The sequence below is a fragment of the Mycteria americana genome, chromosome 9, assembly GCF_035582795.1.
Source record: "Mycteria americana isolate JAX WOST 10 ecotype Jacksonville Zoo and Gardens chromosome 9, USCA_MyAme_1.0, whole genome shotgun sequence".
NCBI lineage: Eukaryota > Metazoa > Chordata > Aves > Ciconiiformes > Ciconiidae > Mycteria > Mycteria americana.
The window spans coordinates 23,198,964-23,223,795 of record NC_134373.1 but is presented as its reverse complement, the minus strand read 5'-3'; the positions used below and the strand labels follow the sequence as shown (position 1 = coordinate 23,223,795).

The following is a 24,832-nucleotide window of genomic DNA, read 5'->3' as shown; positions in this document are numbered from 1 at the left end:
AGATTCAGATTATTAAGCTGGTTGCTATTACACCTCCTATTTTCTTCCATTTGAATAGATACGATAGACGTTCAACACAATTCTTTCGACAAGCTGCAACGTCTAAGTACTTTTTACCTTTGATGTTTCCCATCCCTACTTAATAACAACACTGGCACTTCTAGATGACAGCAAGTCTTCCTTGTCTTTATTCTGCTGCTTCCTTCCCTTCCTAGAAGTTTATTATTTTAATTTCATAGCCATCTTCCTCCCATATCATAACACATGCAAATTTAAGATTATTTTTAAACCTCCATAATTTGCATAAACCAATTAAGTCTTCTGCAAATCAGAATAAAAAAATTTTATTATGAAATAGTTTACCTTATTAAAGTGCAATTTTATGTGACCTTAGATGCTTTAAGGGTGGGATGTTCATTAATCTCACATTCATACCGTGAAGTAGACACTTTCAAGTAAGCGTACATCTCTGTTCCTAAAGAGGATATTTCTTGTGCAGAAGAGTTACCTTCCTTAAAGAAGGCCTGAAATAATCACAGTCAGAAAATGGGCATGACTGGTGACTGCAATGGAAGACTAACTGGAGGGTGTTTAACAACTGTGCATCCAGTAAAATAACCAAAGAAAAAGCCAACCGAATCCTGGGCTGCACCAAAAGCAGCATGGCCAGCAGGTCGAGAGAGGTGATTCTGCCCCTCTACTCCACTCTGGTGAGACCCCACCTGGAGTACTGCATCCAGCTCTCGAGTCCTCAGCACAGGAAAGACATGGACCTGTTGGAGCAGGTCCAGAGGAGGGCCACAAAAAAAGATCAGAGGGATGGAACACCTCCCATATGAGGACAGGCTGAGAGAGCTGAGGTTGTTCCATCTGGAGAAGAGAAGGCTCTGGGGAGACTTTATTGTGGCCTTTCAATACTTAAAGGGGACATATAAGAAAGATGGGGACAGACTTCTTCATAAGGCCTGTTGCAATAGGACAAGGGGTAATGGTTTTAAACTAAAAGAGGGCAGATTTAGACTAGATATAAGGAAGAAATTTTTTTACAGTGAGGGTGGTGAAACACTGGAAGAGGTTGCCAGGAGATGTCCCATCCCTGGAAACATTCAAGGTCAGGTTGGACGGGGCTCTGAGCAACCTGATCTAGTTGAAGATGTCCCTGCTCATTGCAGGGGGATTGGACTAGATGACCTTTAAAGGTCCCTTCCAACCCAAACTATTCTATGATTCCATGATATATATATTTAAATACTTAATCAAAGGAAGGCTAGGCTATTTATGAAGTCATAGCTCTACATGATCTATTGAAATATACTTGTGGATGCTAACAAGAATACATTATTTCATTAAAAGAGCTAGCAGAATAGTTAGGAAGGCAAAGGTCTCCCTTGAACTGATAAAACTGAGATCAGTCCTCTGTAAAAGGGGAAACAGCAACAACAAGAAAAAAAAAATCAACATGCTAGTGTTTGCACAAGAAATTACGTACAGATAACATTAGAAACTATTAGGTAAACATTGCATAAATCACTAAAAGGTAGAAAAAAGTGGGTTTAGTAGATAGCGTAATTTAAAAGCAATAATGAACAAAATGCAGAAAAATATGTGTTAAGCAGCTCGGAAATCTATTGCAATATAACTTTGTCATAAATTTTAAAATTCATGAAATATAAAAAACCTATACAAAAAGTTTTGGCTAAATAAAAGGAGATTAATATCAGAATAAGCACATTTTCCATTAAAATAATCACACGTACATATTTCAGTGAGAATTATTTTTTTCTTCTACAAAAGAAGAATTGACTTACTAAAAGCTGAGCACAGTGTGGTAGCCTATTTGGCTTTAACCTCAAGATCAGACATTTAATTTTTCAAGTGAGGGAACTTAAAAAATACTGAGAAAGGTTCACTGAGTAGAGCAAATGATTAAAAAAAATAAATGAAGTCAACCAATAGAGCATAAAAATATACATATAAAGCATTGTGTTTTTTAGACAGTATACAATAATTTCTTGAAACTCTACAGAGAAACCTAGTCTTCCTCAGAAGTACTTACAATATGTGGAAAAACAATATACATACGGTCCCCAAGGTGAAGAGGACTATAGGATCCATGAATCAGTGGTCAACATATAAAGTCTTATCATAGAAATATTGTAAACACTTTTCTTAATCAGGACCTCAATCATCTTTGGTATAATGGACTCTTAGGGAATCTCTGATGACACATTTTATATCCAACTTAAATAAGAGGGAAAAGAAACAGTTTAAACATTTTGCATTTAAAGTATGCATCACGTAAAGATGCAGTATACATATATGATCACAGTTTAGAATGGATCTTTTCTTTTAATAAAATGCTCCTGGCCTATAAATATCAAATCTTAATTGTTCTGGCCAAAGATCCACTTCTGGAAGGGGTCTGATGGATTACAGGATGCCAAACTCGGATGTTCTCCATTTCCTGTAAGGCACATATGTAGTGCTGCATTGTACAGAGTTTGATCCTAAAGTGGGTAAAAAAGGAGGAAAAAAAAGAAAGTGAACAAACAATGAGCATGCTATTTCCCCCCACTCTTCATTTTTTCCCAAGTTCATTGCTGTTACAAAGAGTAAGGCCATACAGGTAGTGCAGAGGGGGGGGGCTAGCAAACGAGTATGAGTAGTATGCAAGTGCCAACTTGTTTTATTAGAAAATTTTTAAAAAATATTTTAAAAGACACCAAACATTTGGATTGACTTCCAGGTGGATGCCTAGGCACACACACTAAAGGATATCAATTGTTTTTGTAAGTGACATTTCTACTTTACATTTAAAATAGTGAAATCATCAAGTTTTGATCTGGTAACTGAAAAGCTGAAATTATCTTCATTTTCGTCCCAGAAATAAATTTACTCCTTTTTGGCTTCAGAGTTTTGTTTTGTTGGGGTTTTCTCTTTTATTGGAAATCAAAAATTAACTCATATAAAACATCACTGATAAGATGCTGATTCACTGCGCAGTCTAAATACCTTTTGATGCAGCCATTGCTCTTCTCCAAAGGCAAAGGTTTTCTGGCCTTTGTAGTTACATTCGCGAAGCTGCACAGGTCCTTTAGAAGCATGCAGACAAAGCTCCTTCTGAATGTTATGTCGAATTTCATGGTGTGCAGAATATTCAAAGTACTATTTAAATAATTTTTTAAAATTTCAGTAAATAAATACAAACAAGAGTATTAAACTAAATTAACCCTTCTTTTATTATTCAACAATTTGAGACTACAGAATCATTTCTCTGATTTTTAGCATACACACTTTAAAAATGTTTAGAAAACTAAAAGCATTTTTAAATACTAATGCAATGGAATATATTTAGAAGTACTTAAATGTATAAATTGCAAATGACACTTGATGCATATGCATTATGATGCAAGATCTCATTGCTTGCTCCCCCAGGAATCATGAATAATTCAAGAAGACAAACTGAAGAGTAGAGATAGTTGCATGGATAACTTAAATTTTGGCATTTCTTAACTTTAAAAATTTTTATTCCATTTTTGTGGCTGGATTTCGTTTTATCTTAGAGCAACCAAAACCAAGAATTTGTCACGTGGAGCAATACTGATTGGCATACATCAGCTTTTGCTGTTTGATCTAAACAATAAATGCTAACAACAGGATGCTGTTATGTTTTCTTGTGAGCTCGCCATTAGAAAAGTAATATAAGCATGTATTTTGTGAGTGAATTTTACCATTATTTCCTGACAGCAGAGTACTCTTAAGGCTCAGGAATCCTAGGCTATCATTCAGGTCTTAACAGGGATTTAATTCTAACAGTTAGAAACATAGCTGTCCTTTTATACCTCTCATCCTACCCTACCATCCTGGTCTCTTCCTTTTCTCTCTCATTAAACAGCGGAGTTCCTATCATTACATCCCACTACCACTGTTTCTCAGCTCCATATATCAGCCTTCTTCACCATATCTTTCCTTTGACTATTAAGACCAGGCTCAGTTAGCTCCCTGTGGCTTTCAACTATCTGTCCAATTGGTCACTTTCTGCCTCCTCAGTGTCTTGGCATCAGTGGGAACAGCAGTAAGCGACAAACAGGCATCTCACTCTTAAGTCTCTGTGCCCAACATTAGCCCCTGAAACAGGTACTGATAGGAGTGACCTGCTTAGTCACTTAGCTCTCAGACATAATAATTTACTCTAAATCTGTTAATCTGACTTAATCTGTTCTGATTTATCTTTTGAACTCCAAAATCTCTGCAAGCCCTGAAAATACGACTTGAAAGGTAGGTTTAAAACTTCATTAATTTTGGATATTGAGATGCTATTGAGATGGACATGTTCCGAGCCCCAGAATATTCTAAAAAGGAAGAATGATAAACAATTGATGTACAACTCTGGAAACTAGGTTCCCCCTTCCACTCCCTTCTCCTATCTCAAATATAAGGACAAAGACAACAGGGAGCATGGAAAATTTCAGCCTACCCTGATAAAGTCTGGTAAGGAACATAATACAACTGAAAATAGAGTATTGTCATGAGAAGGGTTAAGTAAGAAATATGCACGTCTTGAGCATTACCAGCACAACCTGTATTAAAATTCTCTTAAGGCTGGCATTTAAAGGGAGTTAGACTGTTATTTTATGGCAGGAGGAAAAACAAAGCCCACAACACTTGAAAGCACAGAGTTTTAGTACAGTCCAAGACAATTTAGAGAGAGATGACAATAGAAGCATACAGCAGATCTCTTAATACAATGTCTTGGTACAGTGTTCCTGCATTAATGACTGTGACAATGCAAAAAGGCTAATATAGTATTAATCCACCACAGAATTAAAAAAAAGTTCAATACTGTAAGAAGCTAACATAACAGGGTAGTTGTTAATCCAGACAGTATTCCATCTCCCACAAAAATTGATTAGGAAAGCATCAACTAACTAGGATCACGTGTCTGAGTTTTCACAGTGCCATCAAATGGATGGCTTTTAAGACTGAAGATTTTATTAAAAAAAAAAGAATAATTACAACTATATTCTAACAAAAACTTTTAAACCTTTGTTGATCTTTAGTTATTAAGGATCTACAGCTAATAAACTTTATTCCCCAAATAACTCTCTAAGGCAACAGAGAAGTGTTCATTTCTGGACAGGGAAGGAGGTGTTACTTTTATTAGTATTACAGTAGCGCCTGAAGGATTCAGTATCTGACATCTATTGCAAGTCATACTGTAGAAGTCATATTGCACCATTGCTCCCTCCAAGAGCTATGCATCAGAGAGCTCTTCTTTGACAAACTCAATCATATTATTCACTTGCATTAGCCAGTACAGAATAGACCAGTTTGACCTCACACTATGAGGCTGCAAGCATGACAGGCAAGGTGGCTCAGGCCTGGCCACTTGGTCTCCCATTGGCCGGATTCCCACCAACATCTTCCTTGACAGTGCGAGTCCTGGTGGCAGAGAAAGAAGCAATAGGAGGAAGCATAAGGAAAGGAAGAATTAAGACAACACTTACAAGAAACTAGTAAGGGTAGGATGAAAAGGTTTTGCACAGAAAGGAGAGATCAAGTGAAGCAGTGCAATTGTGTTAAAAATCTGAATCTGTATGCTGAACATAAAATGTTAGAAGTGGGACACAACATGAAGAGCAGTATGAAATTTTCCTTGAACAATACATATAGGAATTAACTCTTAAAAAAGAGAGAGAAAAAAATTGCATATTAAAAATGAGTCAATTTCTCTAAAATAAATGAAAAGCTTTAATATGGTAAAATTACAGCTAAACAGGTCATAAAAATCAGGTATTGAATATTTTACCTGATTTCCTCCAAGTCCATGACAAGAATACATAATCAACGGTTTGCCACCATGGTTATTTTCGCCAACATCCAGACACATGCGGTTACCTATGTTTTTTAACTAAAGAAAGGGTGTTATCAGAAAAAAAAAAAAAAAAGCTCAGTGGGGATGACAAAAAATTGAACTGTCTCACTTGCATACAAAACTAACCTTTGGCTTAACAATTACAGCTGTTAGTTCATTTTTAATTTCTACAATGCTTAAATCTAAAAATCCTAGTCTCTCAGAGTTAATCTTTTCTAACCAAAAGCCTAGTAACTACATTATGGTTGTCTACAGCCACACACTGTAACTTATTAGGCTATTGGTACAAAAGTTTACTGTTATTCAAATTACAATTTGAATGGATACACATAAAATATTCAAAATTGGAGGAAGGGGAAGTGCTAAACATTGCTAAACATTCACATTCACCTCAAGCGAAGAATTATTAGTTGTTTAATATTTTGTTGGTTTTAGCAATGCCGTGTCTAAGTTGTTATTTGGCAGAGGAAATGCAATGGTCTTTAACAAAATTTACGTATAACTATAAACACACATTTTCCTCATCATAAACCTAATTCTGAGAAGCAAACAGCTGTCCAGTTTTCCTCATTAACATGAACTAAAAATTCTCTCAGACTTCTTACTATATAAAGCTAAATTTACCCTGATAATTCAGGAAATCTTGCACCACTGGCTTATGCTTTTGTATCATTTTAACTGTTAGTGATGGGCAGAATTTTGCTTATCTTAGCAAGCTGCAAGATCCAATTCAGCAAGGCTACTGTTAGTTATTAAGAAGCTTTGCTTAAATTTCGTATCGCCATTGACAAAACTATAAAATATTCAAATAGCAAGATATGCAGAAGAGATACTTTGTCCAGAGTAGTGATAGAAAACCCTAGAGCAATTAATGATAGCTGAAATGTAAATGCTATGGCTAAGGTAGCACAAAAGATTAGCAAACTTCCTGGATTATGGAAGACTACAGAAAATAATTAAACTTACATATCCAGAAAACAAAGGATTCAGGTCTGGCACATATGCTTCTGGATAAACATTACTGAGATACCAGGTAAAATTTTTACACTGCAGACGCTGCCTTAAATCAAGTCTTTTTGAGATGTCTCCAAATGTTTTCTGTTAGAGGAAGGGAAGTAAGGAAGGATGGAAAAGAAATATACTAATGTTACTAATATCAATTTTGTACATATAAATCTATAATATTCTGTATTGTAGCATTAAACAAATTTTAAGCTTCATTTGGTTTTGGGGTTTTTTTGTGGTTTTTTGTTTTTACTACTGTACTACTATGGTTACTGCTGTTTGTTTTTCAGGATCCTAACACCACTGACATCCTGCCTACAGCATTTCAAAGCACATGCAGGAAAAATACATGGCAACATGGAAAGAATAGAAGTATCCTTAGTCCTAAGAGGGTTTTCCCACTTCATGGCACTGTGTTAAAGTACAAACAAGACCATACTGACAACAGCTATAAAGCTAACTGATCTGACTAAAAAGAGTGAGCTGAAATAATGAATTGGATTAACTAAATAATTAGCATAATAGTCAGTACAATGCAGAATCTCCCAGACAAAATGCAGTTGTCTAGCTGCTGAACATGCTTAGGAAATCTAATGCTATTAGTGATGCAATATTCACAAAACATTTATCATACAAAGGGAGAAAAAATAGCTTCTCAAAGAAAACTCTAGATTCCAGCTGGTGAAAGACCAAAATTCCAGAAAACTTATAAAAATAAATAAACCAACACCCAAACCCCCTGAATTTAACTTAAGTTTTTAAGCAGATAGAGACAGGATGGATATCTATCATTGAATAAGCTTTATTCTGCAGCTAAAGAACAACAAAATCTGCTTTTTAAGTAAAAGTACTAAGCAACTTGAGACTAATGAGACATTATGTTTCTCACTCCAAGTTAGTTTGCATTTTCTGTGCTCAGTAGCTTTTCTGATGCTCTTCTGGTAGTTCTGGTAGCTGTTCAATGCAAACAACCCAGAATTTTAGAGATTGTATGAAAAAATCCTACCAATCAAAAAATCCCACCACACAAGACAACACTATCACCACCCAAACACTTAAGTTTTTCATGTTTGTTGGGGCCACAGCACTAAGAAAACTGAACTCTGTCCTTTCATTAAAATATCTAGATTCCTTACATACTTTGTCAATAAATAACTTTTGCTCACCAAAACTTTCAACGCAGCAAGTGTGATTTCTAATACCACCACCACCACCTACTTGTTTCACAATTTTTGCTGCCTCTGTGTTTCTTCGGTAAAATATTTCTTTATATTCATCCATCCAGACTTCTGCAAGGCGGACTTGATTACGTGTGATCACTTGAGTACCTTTGGGGAAAGTATGGGGACTCTTGCTGCGAAAGACATGGCCAACAACAGAGCAAGGCATGATCTCCAACTGTCCACCACATTGCCATACCTAATAATAACATTTTTTGTGTAAGTGCACTGCAATTAGAATTAAGGGGGTGGAAAAAAAATTCAGCAATATTATTGTTCACCGGAAAAAACTCCAAACCACTAGCAAGAGTGCATATATCAGGCATACCATAAGTGAATTTCCTAATCAAATAAACTCTGGAAATGTACATTTCAGCTGTCAACCCTAAACACATTTAAAAAAAAAAAAAAAAAAAAATCAGTTCAGTGAGCATGTTTGTATTTTATTTCATAGGTCATTAGTGATTCATTTTCCATGTCCTTGTTGGATGATTCAGCAGAGAATTCAAGATCTAATACTAATTTGTCCTCAAAAATCCTGTACACTGTCAGTATAGAGAGCACTGCTAATTAAGTAGTTACTCTGAAAGGAAAACTCTGAAAACTTACTCTGAAAGACATTTCTATATTTTCACCTCCCCATATTTCCATTTCTTCATCATAGCTTCCAATGTGTTCGAAGTAGTCTTTTGATATTGAAAAGAGACCTCCAGCAAAAGTAGGTGTTCTGCAAAAAGAGAAATCTACTGGAGCAAGACAGAATTCAAATAGGTAGGTTTTTTAAAATATAGATGTAAAAACATGGTATAACCGTTCTAGGAAGTTTCTGTGCATTTATCAGTGTTTCACTACATCGATACATTTTCTTGGCATTGATAATACTTCAAGCAATTAAATCTGCCCACATGGAGTCTCATTTGACAGTTTTATTTTCATTTATTAACAACTGGTTTAGACTAATGACTGCTGGTATAAAAGACAGCATCAGCAAAAATAACATATTTTCCCTGTATGGACGATATAAAGCAAAGTTATTACTCCTCCAGACCAGTAACCTGTCTGCGGCTAAAGCATGTACAATTATCATCAAATGCACCACTGTAACAGTCTAGTATTTTGGTGCTCTGAACCTTTGTTGTCATCCTTTCAAGGATGATGAATGAGGAGCCAGAATCTGTGGTACTGTCTCTGAACAGAACTGTTTATAATCCTCCTCTCCCCCTTCCCTCCTGATTAAAAAATATATATAGAAATTGCTTATTATGTTTCTAGTGCATGCGGAAAAAAGGTAATACAGAGCAATTATGGTCTATAGCCTCTAGGGAGGCTATATTTTTATGAAAGCTTTAAAATTTACAATGTGGTTCTTAAAGAAAGTACTACAAATACCATCTAAGATGCTAAGACTTCTGACCATACTAATCTGAAGAACTAGTTCATTTACAAACTGCTGTTCATAACAAAAAAACATGAAAACTGAAGGATTTAAAATATTATTCAAATTATTTTACCTAATTGGATAGGTTTCATCTTTTCTTCTTTTATTTTCGTGTTTAGGAAGAGACTCCCATCCAAATGACAAACTCCAATCAAAATTTCCTCTGTTGTGGCTATGCCCGTAAGGAGATGGTTTACTGAATTCAAAAGTATTGAGATCTATAGAAGCAATATCAGGGCTTACAACAGCAACAGGGTTCTCAGCTATTCTTGCCAATAATGGCTCTAACCAGCCATAAAAGCATTCACCTATGGAGAAAATGGGAACAAGCACTCAATTTTTACTTGGCTATAAAGTAGTACGCAGGGAATATTTTAACATGCCCACAGCAAGCCAATATGCACTGCTTTTAAATAGCATTGCTAATTATACTTTCAATAATATAAAATAGCAATAGGAAAGATGATACATTGCTAATGTTCATAATTCATAAAAAATCTGCAACATTAAGTCAAAGACAACAGCGTTATAAACCAGACCTGGCATAGTTACAGGTTACACTTACAATGAGCATCCAGAAAGGTAAGGGTCTCTCCTGTTGCTACTGAAGCTCCCAACAACCGTGCAGTGATTAGACCTTTTCTTTCCTTTTGACGAACTACTTTAACTATTTGAAACTGTTTCACATATTCATCTAGTTTATCATGCAAGTATTCTAGAAAGAGAAATCAGTTTCAGGGTATTCAGTGTATATACATGCCACTGCCTAAAATTTTACATTAATAAACTAACAGCATAAACAATTCATACTAATCCTAGGAATGACCTCAACATCAAAGCAGTAAACAATTGCTGACTGTTGAACATTATTTTTAGGGGCTGGGTTTTGGTGGGGGTGGGGGTGTAGGAAGAGGTAACTGGCCAAGAACAGGGGATGAAACACTAAAAATATTCTAAAAGAGAAAGGACATGTGCTAGTACATCTCTTCTGCAGTGTTAACAGTTTGAATATCAATTCAAAATCCATTTTCAGAGCAAACGGATCATGTACTTACTTACTCAAGTTATCTGCAGAACATGCACATTTTTTCCTTAATGACGGCACATCTTACACCCAGTTTTCAAAGGCTACAATATTTACAACAGTGACAGAAGCTATATAAAAAACTCTTTAAGTGTGCAAAATTTGAGAAACAACTCCACATCCCTCATTAAACATCCCACAGCATCTTCCTTCCTCTGCCCATCCTTAGTATTAAACTGTACTACTGAACATACTTCACATCCAAGTGTGTCAGTATATTAAATACAGACATGCAAAAAGTGTAAATCATTAATATAAGCATGTATGTATAGACATGTTCATCTAAAGTTAAGCATATAAAATTTTTTGAACTTGCATTTGTGATCACACTCAGTATACATTAAATTATTTTTGGCAGTCAGCTTGAGTATTGAAGATTATTTTTCCATTAAATAATTTTACTTTCTAGGAAAGACATTGCCCTTCATATTAACGAAATTAATTTGCATAAAGAGAATCACTATGATAAAATGCAAATTGCTACAAGCATTGTCCGATTTATCCTTGGATACTGTGTTCTATAAACTGTAATTTGTTCGAAGCACAAATTACAGAGCTACTTGTCATGCAACCAGTTACGCAGTTTAAGCAGCACTAGAATTGGAATAATCAGAAATGAGGTTTAAAAACCTTTTAGAGGACAAGAATTTCCTATTTGACTACCTTATGAAAAAAAGATGGGGGAGAACTATTTTATATTTTATAGAAATACCACTTAGAATACCATTATACATGTTAATGATGGTAAACAGATATCCTCTTTTAACCAATTTATCAGCAATGCTAACATGTCTTAAATTAAAAAAAAAAAAAAAAAAAAAAAAAAAAAAAAAAACCCCAACAAAACCCCAAACAAACAAACAAAAACAAACAAGAGAAAATAGACTTCTTACCATCTACACTGGCATCATCCACCAAAATAATCTCCTTTAGCAGTATGGCAGGAGATGTATACATCACACTGTGAACAGTTCTGAGCAGAGTGGACCATGCTTCATTATGAAAAACTATTATAATACTTGTGGTCGGCAATGGCGGGCAACGCTTAAACTTTTGTTCAATACATCTGCAGATTAGAAAGTGTCAAATGTTACAAAATGGACAAAAAGTTTTGACTCGAACTCTTAAAATAAACCCTTCTCTTTCTAGTACAAAGATTTATAAGTATGGACATTAAGTATTGCAGCTTCTCCACTTTCTATCCCAGTTTTGGAGCACAAAGGCAGGTGCTCCAACTGGAGAAGCTGTACAAAATATTGTTTTAAAATATGATGAATAAGAACTCCATTTGAACAATTTGTGAAACAGAAGCAGAACTGAGTCAACATTTGAGTACGTTTTATATAGCACCCAGGTCTTCTTCAGAAAAAAATATATTATTCTATTAAGAGCAGCAGATACTGAGCTGCAAAATCAGACTTTAAGTCATCATTACTGTTGAAACCCAAAAATACAAATAAGATTTATTAGAAGAATGCAGAGCTTGCAAGGAAAAACAGAACAGATCTAATTCAGAACTTCAAAATTTTGTAGAAATACCATATAATCCTTAGGGCAGCATATCCCATTCAAGAGAAACAATTTTAAAACACAGTTTTTCCAAGATTGATGCATACTGAACGTAAGTTTAAATCCAACTGCAAGTCAAGATGACAACACAACACTTCTGTATTCATACGCTGCACACTTACTGCTTGTTGCCTGTCAACTTTAGAGACTAGAGGACTCCCCAAGGTAATTATCACAGCCATTGCCTCACAAAACACACACGCAAAAACTCACCAGTTATGCTCTAGCAAAGGTTATTGTGAGCTGCACCATGTGTAACGCGATATTCACATTACCAGCAGCAGCTCAGTAAGGTTAGTCACTTCTGACAGATAGCTGAGAACATATAAACTGACACTGACAGAGACTGCTCATAACCAAAACCCATTCTACCCAAGTCCTACAGTCTTGATTAATAAAATTTTTCAATACTACAAGATTGCCGAGATGTTCCATTGCCTTGTTCAACAGTTTACAATTCCTAATTTATTAAATTATGCTGGTGGTTTTATTAACACTGAATACTAAAAAAAAAGGGGAGGGGGGGAGAGAGGAATGGTGTTTAAATTGGGAAAAAGTTTAAAACACATTTTTAGTTTTCTTCTAAGTAAAACTTAGCAGGCTTCCAGAAAGTGACTCAGAAATTGTAGCTTAAAGGCAAAAGCAGAAAACCTTATTTAAATATAGTTACTTTCAATTCAAAACTATGAAAGAAGTGAGCCTTTCTAAACATTCTTGGCTTTGGCACTGTGGATCATTATGTACAGCCAATCATTATGTATAGCTGGGAGACTTTCCTAAACTATCACCTAATGATGAACTCAAATCACTTCGCAGTCTGCATTTCTAAAAAGTTTTTCAACTATCAGGACATATGCATTTCAACATACTCAGGAGGTCGAGTGTCTGGTCCAAGATCTCGGTGTAAAGAAATCCTATCACTTGCAAATGCATTAAAACAGTGTTTTTCTTCTCCACGCTGTTTTTCTTTCTGTTCTTCTGAATTTAAGTTGATGGTTTTAAATGCTTTACCAGAAGCTCCAGGAGCATTAGGATCTTGAAGGGGTCGATCTAGAAAGGGTTTTAGTTCTACTGCCGTATAGTGTCCTGGCAAACAGTGTCTCTCTCCAGGAATCTTAGTTTGCCTAACAGGTGCTTTTATCTGCATTTTTGGCTTTGCACCTTTGATATTGTTCATAGCATTTAACATGAGACCTAATACATGACTTTTCTTTCCAACAACTGGCTCAATCCCTGCTTCATCTTTAAAATCTTGAACACCCACTTCTCTTTGTAATAAAAATAAAAATACCAGAAAGACAAACACAATAATGCTAAACTTCCAAATTTTCCAGTGAAAAAATAGTTTCTTGAATAGTTTAGGTGTTTTTTTCAAAGCCATTCTAGTTTTAAAAATTTATCACAACACAAAAGTTTCTGTGAAAGATGTTCTTCAAATAGGTCACAGCATTTCTTGAAATTGTAACACCTGTAAATTAAAACAAAAAGTATAAATTTAGACATCTAGTATATTCAACAATGTAAAACCACAATAAATTAATAGGCAGGAATTAATTCACAACTCCCAACTGTCAAACATTATGTGTCTATCACTTAAAGACAGGTCAAACCTATCTATATGATACCAAATATGCACTTCCCCTGTTTGGGGGGTGGGGTGGGTGGGGGGGTGGTGTTTGTTTGTTTTTTAATACATTGCAAATAGAAGAACCAGAAAGCAGGCACTAAGAATAAAACACTATTGCTACACAATGACACTATTTCACATTAATTTTCTTCCAACTCTTGAAAATTAAGTTGTTTAAAATTAGAGGAAAGTGTTGTTTTAAGTCTTCTAGAAGCAGGGAATTTTAGTTCAATGATAAGATTGATTCCATCTGTTTTCCTTCTATATGTTAAGAAAGATATAAGAAAGATCCACATAAAAGGTGAACTATAAAGACAGGAAGGACTTCTCAGTCAACTTATTTCAGTGACTTGGAAATTTCCAATATTAAAAAAAAAAAAAAATCAATTTCAAGATTAAAGTAATCAGACTTCCAAGTGGGAAATTTTTAGATTAATTTAGTTATCTAGTATACATGTTCGATACAGATTTAATACAGGTAATTTGGAGTAGGTTAATTTAGCCTGAGGATCAAGTAATCATTATGTATATTTTTTCATTCACTTGTACTGCATTTTCTGGCATGTGCTTCTGCAACTCATCAAGAGAACATGTCAAAGAGCTCTCCTCTTTTAGGAACTCTGCCACAATTTTTTTCACAGACAAGCAATTATTCAGCGGCTTTCAAAGATGGGGAACTATGAAAAACATTTGAGGACTACCAGAATCCAAGTGATTTGAATTAAATTCTCTCTGCAAAATTGGCAGTTTACAAGAAGAGGAAAAATAGCAACCAGCCTGAATTCAAAACACAGATTTATTTTTGTGTAAGTTGCCTGTACGTGAACTAAGAAAAGAAATAAGCAGCATCTAGATAAAAGCCACAGTTAATTCCTACTTGCTAACTACTGACCACAGAATTGCAAAAAACTACTTTTCTATTTCATCCTTTGAAATACAAATAGATTCTGCATTTCTTAATTAGAATAACTTCTCTACTCAGGAAGAGATACAACTTATAGAAAACAGAAAAAAACCTCACCTCGTTTCCTTCAAGAATTTGCAGGATAAATTAAGCATCTGGACTTGTTCACATTATAGTTTATTTCAAAGCTTATGTCAGCTTTTTTTAATAAACTCATACATTCAAACCACAGTATTTTTACCATAAAGCTATTGTTATAAGAATGCAGAGGGGAAGCTCATTACAGCCATATAGATACTAAAAGGTACCAAAAATGTGCTTCATAAGGCTCACAAAATTTCCAAGAAAACGTATTAAAAAAAATCCAGTCCACTTCTGTCTCACACATTATTTTCCCATTTTTCTTTAGTGCTGAAAAATTTGTACTACAATACCAATACTTATATGCTGCAAGACTAAAAATAAAAACTTTCTTTCCTGGTGAAAGGATTGCAACCAATTTACCAAACTGCCAGATTAAAAAATGCCTTGTTTTCTCACAATCACTGGTGGGTTGATCTTGGCTGCCTGCCAGACACCCACCCAGCCACTCTCTCACTCCTCCTCTTCGACATGACAGCAGGGAGAAAATAAGATGGAAAAACACATGGGTCAAGGACACCATGATCACTTACCAATTACTGTCACAGGGAAAACAAACTCAAGGATGATGAATTTAATTTATTGCCGATTAAAAATAGAATAGGATGGTGAGAAACAAAGACAAAACTAAAACCCCCTCCCCAGGCTCAGCTTCACTCCTTCATTCCCAACTCTTCTATCTTCTTTCTCCCAAGTGGTGTAGAGGGGATGGAAAATGAGGGTTGTGGTCAGCTTGTAACACTTCATCTCTGCTGCTCCTTCCTCTTCACACTTTTCCCTTGCTCCAACATGGGTCCTCTCCGCAGGGTACAATACTTCAGCAAAAACTGCTCCAGCATGGGTCATCCACGGGTCGCAGTTCCTGCCAGGATCTTGCTCCTGCATGACTCTCCATGGGCTGCAGCTTCCTTCAGGGCACATCCACCTGCTCCGGCATGGGGTCCTGCACAGGCTGCAGTGTGGATATCTGCTCCAGCGTGGTCCTCCATGGGCTGCAGAGAAATACCTTCTTCACCATGGTCTTCTCCATGTGCTGCAGTGGGACAACGTGCTTCACCATAGTCTTCTCCACAGGTTGCAGGGGAATATCTGCTCCAGTGCCTGGAACACCTTCTCCCCTCCTTCTTCACTGACCTTGGTGTCTGCAGGGTTGTTTCTCTCACATTATTCTCTCACAGCTGCTGTGCAGCATTTTTTACCCTTTCTTAAATACATTATGACAGAGGCATCACCTGCTACGCTGGGTGGCTCAGCTTTACCCAGCAGTGGGTCCATTTTAGAGCTGGCTGGAACTGGCTGTGTCCAGCACAGGGGCATCCCTTGGGCCCTTCTCATAGAGGCCACTCCTGCAGTCATCCCCGCCTCCCAACCTTGCCATATAAATGCAATACACAATGTAAAACACTAAGCGTATATACAGATCAGCACCCAGCAAGAAGACTGTAACTTGTAAAACTACCATTGCTAAATCTGCAAGGGCTCTGCCTGAGTCTACACCCTCTGCAACCTGCTAACCAGGAATATTTTTGTAACACCATAAAAAAGAAAATCACGTTACTGTCTCTGAGTGCACCATGCACAAGCACATATGATATTAGTAAATCCTAAAGCTTAGGAATCAATAATCAATATACATATATCTTCCTCAAATAGAAAAAAGAAAACACTTTTTTTAATATTTGATATACTTAATATTATAAGTGAGGTCTGGTCTTCTTTATCTCACAAGCAGTCATTAGACATAGTCCATCAAGCAGACAGCTGGGGAGGGGGGCATTAGCACTGGTTGATTTATTTCCAAACATTGTTGCCCTCAAATTTCTTTTATATCACTAAACAAGTAACAGTGTTCTCTGACTTCCTCTAGGCCTCATCCTCTTGGTAGAGAGACTTAAATTTATCCATGGCAAGAGAAAAGCGTTAATGAACATGATGGTATAAGATACGTGATGAAAAGAGATGTTAAAGTTAATTCTATATAGCAACATTGACTGTTTTACACTGAAATTATGCTTAAATTTGAGAACTTAATCAGTATTTGAGTCAAATATTTACAACTGTCTCTTTTTGTTTTAATGAGCTGGCATGACACTACTACCAAAGGGCTTCTCTTTGACAACAAATTGCCTTGTATCGGATACATCTGTCTTGGCTGCTCAGGTCTAACTACAGCAGGCTGCTGTAACACACAGGTGAAATGTGTCTGTCCTGAGAAATGAAAAGACAACTCACCTGAGTTAAGTCGGTTGTGCAAGCAGAGCAACACAACTTAACCCTTTCAATGTGGATTAGTACACACCAGTAGCATACATGGCAGCATGCTGTACACAGAAATAAGTGCAAGTGATGTTTCTTTTTTAAAGAAAGGATCAAGTGATAGCCTTGTGATAGTACCTGCAGCAGAAGTGAAGTGGACAAACACGGGCTCGTTAGCCACAAACGTACAGCAAACTCTTTGATATACACAAATGCTGAGTGTAGCTTTATTGGCAAAATATCTTATAGGGATGTTGCTTACAGTAAGAGAAGAGTTCTTTGTTGCACAAAATAGTAGCAGTTTCCAGAACACAGACTACATTGTCCAAAGAACTTTTGTCATGAAAGCTGTATCTTCCTTAGGGTTTTTACCAGGATAATTTTGTAGTCAGAAATACAATCTTTATTCCTCACAAATGCCTCACACATTTTTATGGCATAGCAGTGTCAGTAAGCACAGACCAAGCTACTGTTCCATCCTCCAGGACACGCTGAAGAAATATGTGGCATGATTAAACTCCCTGAGGTGACTGTTTAGCAAAGTGTTTAATCTTCTATTCATTAGTGTTATTTTCACTAATAGTAGTCTGGATTCTTACAGCATTTTGAAATAATTAGCAGTAAACATCAGAAGTTGGATTTTAGGGATTTTATTTTTTTTTAAGAAGAAAATAACCAGAAAACTAATATGTACTACAAAAGTCTTCTAAAAAGTGCCAAAAAGCAGCTGCCACACTACTTCAAACCACATCACATGGGTAGTGCGTGAATTCAATACACAGTCTATGTTACATTATGCCACCCACTAACTCTGATGTCAGACTGTCTGCAAAAACTCTGGCTTACAAGAAAGCCTCACTACAGTAGCCAACATGTAGACAACTCTGACTTTTTGTTAGCTTGGTCTGAACAACACTGTAGACAATAATTTAAAAAAAAAAACATTAAAATGTCAAGACAACCCAAATCAGCAAAAATTCTTTCAGACCATGCCAGTAAGAGAAATTTCTTGGGATTAGTATCAACGATATACTTGATCTCAGTTTTTTAAATAAAACTGTTTTAAAATTGACTTTTCTTTTATCTGAATGATAAAGAGGGTTCTAATGTTTCCTGACAATGTTGCTTATGGAACATAAAAAAAAAACCCAAACCCAAATACTAAACACAAAATACCTAAGAAAAAAATAATTAAAAAAAGAAAAAAATAGGAAAAAAATAACTTTAAGAATTATTCTAACCACAACTATTTAACTACACAACTTTGCTTCACCCTTAATCTAATTTCTTCTTTAACTCCAAAATCCCAGTCTCATTAAAAAACTTGTCTATTTTTTCTTATTATCTAAGTATACAATCCCTTCATCAAGACCTTAATGTTCCCTTAATCAGAAAGTGGGTGTGTGAATAGAAACACTGAACAAATTCTTTAGAAAAAAAAAGACCTGACAGGCATGATCAACTGTTCTTACCAAATTAGCAAAAGTCTGCCAAAGATACATGATTACATACGTTGGCATACTTTACCTGTAAGAAGTGCTACTTTCACGACTGCTATTTCTGCATCTAAAATTCTAGACAGGGCTTTTTGTTTTCTTTTCATGAATGTCAATGTAGATGCTACTAAAACATTAACCACTGAAATAATCATTTTGGTAAGTGATATTCTAGTCTTCTACCACCATGGAAAATGAGTTCTTCTCCCTTCTACCACCAGGGGAAAAAAAAAAGTCACCGAACAAAACCATTTCAACTTCCTAGAAGTACATCCCAGATGAACATCTACTTGCATTGCCACCTCTTGTGACAGACTAAGAAATGTCCAATTTAGAGTGAACTTTTCATACAGGTTTAGCTGAATATGGAATATGAAGGTTCTCCACACAATCCAGAACATTCAAAAGCACTTCAGAGCTTGGGGAAAATGAAAACAGTTGCTTAAGTTTACCAAACTATGCTACTGTTTACAAGAATATTAGCACTTGGCTTAACTACAGGAACAAATTATAAAATGAACTGTACAGAAGTTAAAGGTTAAGGCTTCACATGAAAAGGAGAACCAGAATCAAGCTGGCCAGTTTCTAGCTCTACACTTGCAACAAAAGATACTTGCCTATCTGTTCCACTACGAATTCCTACTGAATACACTCCTAGACAGGGCACACATACCTAAAAGAAACAGACTCACAAACCCCAGATACTGTTCCTCTGGGTACATTCTTTGAAGCTCAGCCAGTGGAAATGTGGTGCTACTGAAAAAAGTAAGTTGTAGGAGAAATACTGAACGTATTCAGTTCCTCAGTCTTAGTTTTAGAAACATTAAGGGCATAGATTATTCTAGCAAAGACTGGATGTAATCTGCTCCAGTGATTATTACATAAAAATCAGAAGCTGTAACCGGATGATATCACAATAGGCTAAAGAAATTCAGAGCAGCAGCAGCAGCAGCAACACCTAGCTGGAATACAACTTTGTAAACTATCTTCTTCAGCAGTTTCTTTGAGATTAAAAAAATTAAATACAACAAAAAATCCCCCTCCTTCTATGGGGGGACCTTAATGGAAGTGCTTCCAAAAACTCTTTCAAAATGAGCACTACTATTTTTCCACAGCAAAGCACTGTACATGATAAGCAGAGAGAGATAGTTCCCTGTGACAATAGATACTGTATTAAAAGTATACAGTAACCATATATTATAAAATATATTTATGGCTTATTTTTACAGTCCTGGGACTATAAACATGCACTGAACTCAAATTTAAATTTCACTCAACTCTGCAGCTTCCTTTTTTTCTTGGCCAGATTGGTTTGGGCCTCTGTTAAAATAATTTTAGACTGTCCCTAAAAATGCCATGATGACAAGCAAGCACCATAGCAGCTGTAAAGTGCTGTTTTAACTTAGAAGGATTAGTGTCTGATTTTCACTTAAGTACCAGAAAATAATCTCTGGACCATAACCAATGGAATTTTGTTTTGTTTTCCTGATTATAGTACTGTTTGTAAGATAACAAAAGCATCTGAATATTAAGCGCAGGGCTTGAAATCACAGTTTTACACCCTTATTGGCCTTAAACATCTAAGTTTAAATCATGAGTGTAAAGCAAAGTAAGCCTTCTCATGGATTTTTTGAGATTTACTGAGGTTTGTTGGGTCAGTGACTGCTAATCTTTGTCAGAATCTCCCAAATGTGTCTTCGCTTTCCTCCTCTCCCCACTTGACTGGTTCTTTTCCAGCTACATTTCACTGCTGAATAATCCTACCTAACAACAAATAGTCATTTGACTATAGAATTTAATTACTAAGTCACTGTCAGTAGTTTTGTGACATGACTTCTCCGTTTGTAAGCAGAACTATTTCATATGGCACATGATATCAGTGAACTTTAGGAAAAAGCAGACAATAGTAAGATAGACAGCAAGTATCTAGAAGATAAGCACAGAAATGAGCAGATTAAAGAGGAGAAGCTCATCAGTGCTGGCAGGCACCTGATCAGCAATTCATATTATGAACATGATTCTCTACATTGATTCCAAAGAAAGGGGAAGCCCTGCACTAGATACCAGCTCTGAGAACAGACAGACCAGGCAACAAATTTATGCAAAGCAAAAAGGAACGTCTCAAAGCAACGCAGTTTTGTCACCTAGAACCGCAGACTTTGGGGAAATGTCACAGAGAGTGCAATTATATCATGTTCCTATTTTGACAGAAGTCAAGATATCCAGGCTACCGTGGTATTGCCCCACCCAAAGAAAGAGGCAAAGTTAAATGGCAATAGCAGTTATGAGGAGGAGGAAAGCTGGTCGTCTTCTCCTTCCCACAGTGCAACAAAAATAGTAATTTGGGCTTTCTGTAACTAACTTAATTTTTACTTTGCTATGTTATTGAGAAGCCTTGAGATGATAGTAGCAGATGCCAAACTGACCAGGCCACTGAGCAAACCTAGTTAAAAAAAAGAAACCAAAAGCCTTAAGTTGGCTGTTCTGTCTCAGTCTTTAACTCTGTCGCTTGGCTTAGCAGCATGACACTGGCTTTAGTCAAGACTGAACAGATCAACATAATTTATAATTTTTTAAACAAAAGATGTTGTTTTGTAATAGAAGACTAACATGTAAAACGCTACCGAGATGCATACATAAAATTCATATTTCCAGTAAGATATTTTTTATTTAACCAATAAAACCATTTATTAATACATACTTCTTTATACAATCTTATTTTACACAAAGTTAAAAAAAAAATCCATGAAACTAAGGTTATCTATGTTACAATTCATTTTTCCTGGCAGTTCTCCAGAGCCAAGAAAATATTTAAGTACCATCGCCTGCTGTGTAGAAGTAAGACTAACAGGCTGCCAGCGAAAAGAGACAATCTAGTAACTTAAAAGCACTTCACATAGGATGAAATATACCAGAGGAAGCTGGCAACGTACACAAAGAAACTATCACCCTGCTGTTATCAAATCAATGCGGTACTGTGACAAATACTTGGGTGGGATCAGTACGTGGCAAGAGACACCTCCCTCAGTCAACACCTTCGGTTTGGACAGGGCATCCGGCTGGTGGCCAGCACTTCCCGGAGACCTGTTTGCCCAGCTGCTAGGCAGCAGCGCCCTTGTCCGCAGCCTGAGCTCCTCGCCCCGCTTCACGCTTGCCCGGAGCGGGGCACGCACGGCTGGGCTGTTCCCGGCCCCCTGGAAGGCCCCCGGGGCTGGCTGCGTCGGTGAGATTGGCGGGGGCTATGTGTGGGGAGTGTGCGTGTGAGAATGTGCGTGGCTAGGGGGGAGCGCGTGTGAAAGAGCGTCTGAGGGGGATCCTCCGGGCAGGCCCCAGCCCCGCGCCTGCCCCAGCACCGCTCCCTCATGTCACGACTCCCTCCCGCCTGTTGTGCCCTCCGCCGCGCCGGGCGCAACCGGACGCTTGGCGGTGAACGGAGGAGAAGCGGCACCGGGCACTGCCCCACCGCCGGCCGCGGCCCCTCGCCACGGAGGAGCGGAGCCGCACGGGGGCTCCTGAGGCCAGCGGGCTCCCACCGCCCCGCGGCTCCCCCACTCACCTCGTCCGGCGGGAGGAAGGCGAAGGCGCGGCCCGCGCGAGCGGCTGCAGGCAGAGGGAGAGACCGGCGCCCTCCGCCGCCCCCGCCCCGGCCCCGGCCGGGAGGCCGCCCACGGCGCGAGAAGGCTGAAGCCGGGCGCGCTGCTACGGTTTCCGCTCAGCGGCCGCCAGGTGCGCGCGGCCGGCCGGCCCTGCGCCTGCGCACTGCCCCGCCCTCACCTGGCGCCCAGGTGCGCGAGGCAGCTGCCGCCGGCGGGCGGCGGGGGCCGCGCGCAGCGGCGGGGGGGAGGGAGGGAGGGATGCGGGCCGCCCGGGGCCCCGCGCGGGGCAGCGAGCCCTGCCCGGGGGAGCGGGAGGCGGGAGACCCTCAGCGGCGGGGCAAGGGGACACGGGCCCTCGGCCGCGGGAGCGCCTGCGGGCTGCTGCTGAAGGAACTCACGAGCAGGCACGCCTCGGGAGAGGAACGCTTTACTCATCCCTCTTCGCCTTCTGTACCCAAAGGAAAACGTAATTTTTAGACAATTACATAATGCGCGCCGCAGCGGGGCACGGCCATCTATGCATGCTTTAACATCCAAACTACAGATTGCATTTTAAGCATCTCGGCAGGGTGCTGTGATTTTTTCTTCAGACACCTAAGTGTAAGATGTGGTTGACCAAGCACTCCCAGCTCACGTTGCTGGGAAACAGAACACAAAATCCCTTAGAGGTGAGATCAGAGTTTGAGAGAAAGGATATCACACTGAGTTCCCTTCTGTTACAATGCAAAGTCTCCCAGAGGGATAGATATAAAAATCACTTTTTTTATATATATAAATCAGATTATATTTTTATATAAAAATATAAAGACATGGTTAAATTTTGGGGAGGGAAAGAAAAAGTAATAATGACACAGTTTGCTCCTAACTTCCCTTAAGGCAGCATAGAACCTCCCTCTTCCTTCTTTCAAATAAAAGTAGCACAATCCCCAGCCCTTCAGCATTGACTTCTTTCAGCTTGCTGAACTGCAGGTATAGCTAAATTTGCTTAGCAAATAAATGGTGTGTTGGCAGTTGTTATCCCGATTCTACAGCACTGAAAAAAAATGTTAATACCAGTATTTTATGATGGAAGTCATCTTCCCCAGGAACACTTAATGAAGATTTAGACCAGCATTAATCACAATTAATATATTCTGGTATTTCTAGCATGTTAAAATCCTTCCTTATGCCTTTGAAAGTTGAGGCCTGAACTGTAGCAAGTACTATATCACCCGAGACATGCATAGCCAACATTCAACTTTTTGCAGCACAAAAAAATTCGAGTAAGGCAAATTTCTAGTGTGACCATTTTAAAAGCTGCTGTTTTCCAGAATAAAGCCTGCATTAACAGGCATACTGACTCCTTTAAAAAGAAAATAGTAGTTCGGAACAAGATTTAGGCCATTCATTTGGCACTTGCTAAAAGAGGAGCTATGTCACATAATTACCAAACCAAGTTTTAGCAGAGATAAAAGCATGTGATTTTTGCAGTAATGGTCCAATTCTAAACATTTTAAGGCAGGTAAATGTTTCAAAAAAAAAAAAAGTTCTGATTTCATTGCAAGATGAAGCAAGAGGTAAAACCACAGAGTGAACAAGGCCAGAAATCAAAATCACAGTTATAAGGAGCTTAAACTGACAAAATAGTGATCTTAAAAAGTGGCATAGTCACAATCTGATGAAGAACTACTTGCTACTGAAATTTTCCCTTATTTTCCTATTTTTTTGTGTTCAGCATTGTATAGGGAACACACTAATGAGTTCTTTATGATCAATTTCCAAAGAGCCAGAATCCATCCCCACTGTCAAGACTTCCCTGAAATGTCTCTTGGACCACTTTAAAAGATAATTCATTCAGAAAATTTTCAACAAATTCTCTAACACTACAAACTGTTTAAACTATTATGTTTATAAAGCTACCCACTAGCTAACAACTACCCAATAGCTAACAAGATTAAGGTTTAGGTTACTAAACCAGAGTTGCCTGATTTATGAGTCTTGCTAAAAATTGCTGTAGCCACATTTGATAAATGACTCACAATAGTCAAACCTAGTCCAAAAACAGGAGAAAAACATGCAAATTATTTCTAGTGTAATTTTCTATAAGAGTCTTGCTAGTTTAGTTATTTTAGCTAATTATACTAATTTTACCTAATGATACTTTCCAGACCATCTTTCTAGTATTGGTACAAATCTGAAAAAAGCAGTAGGGTATTAAAACAAAAATATTTAGTATGCTGTTACCAAAAATGTTTACATATCCTGAATAAGATACTCTAGGCATTCTGTACCTGCAGGGGAAAGGGGAGCAAGCGAGGAGAGAAAGAGACACCTATGGCTTATGTTGCTATAGCTACAAGATGCTTAGATTTCCAGTTTCAATGAATGAATCAATAGAAACCACAGCTTCACTCTCCTCTTTTATTCACCAAAGGCAAAACTGGAAGATGGGTTGCTAAGCAACACCACACTAAAGACTGCAGCTTTTTGAAATTAGCATTACTGACTCCCCTCCATCCCAGGAGTCTCTTCCATTCAAAACCATTTATTAAGAAAGGGGCTAAAAGAAAAAAAGCTACCAGGACATGCTTTTTTAAAATAAGAAACTGTAAAAACAGAAGAAAAGCTAAAATTAACACTCT

General features: G+C 37.6%; 1 protein-coding gene across 1 annotated transcript; it reads right to left on the bottom strand.

Annotated features, from left to right (window-relative positions):
* Positions 1-2,384: 2,384 nt before the first annotated feature.
* On the bottom strand, positions 2,385-13,610 carry GALNT3 (polypeptide N-acetylgalactosaminyltransferase 3). The gene is made up of 10 exons (XM_075511690.1): positions 13,061-13,610; positions 11,516-11,688; positions 10,104-10,253; positions 9,612-9,846; positions 8,710-8,827; positions 8,099-8,299; positions 6,842-6,973; positions 5,810-5,911; positions 3,013-3,165; positions 2,385-2,507 (listed from the first exon to the last, which is right to left on the bottom strand). The coding sequence occupies exons 1-10, from the start codon at positions 13,570-13,572 to the stop codon at positions 2,385-2,387; spliced, it is 1,899 nt and encodes a 632-aa protein (XP_075367805.1). The 5' UTR covers positions 13,573-13,610.
* Between the last annotated feature and the right edge of the window lie 11,222 nt (positions 13,611-24,832).

Excerpts from the sequence above, each read along its gene's own strand:
- GALNT3 (XM_075511690.1), bottom strand. The coding sequence starts at position 13,572 with ATGGCTTTGAAAAAAACACCTAAACTATTCAAGAAACTATTTTTTCAC. Across the intron at positions 10,254-11,515 it reads GGATGATGCCAGTGTAGATG|AATACTTGCATGATAAACTA; the intron begins GTAAGAAGTCTA and ends TTCTCTTTCTAG. Across the intron at positions 2,508-3,012 it reads AGCAATGGCTGCATCAAAAG|GATCAAACTCTGTACAATGC; the intron begins GTATTTAGACTG and ends TACCCACTTTAG.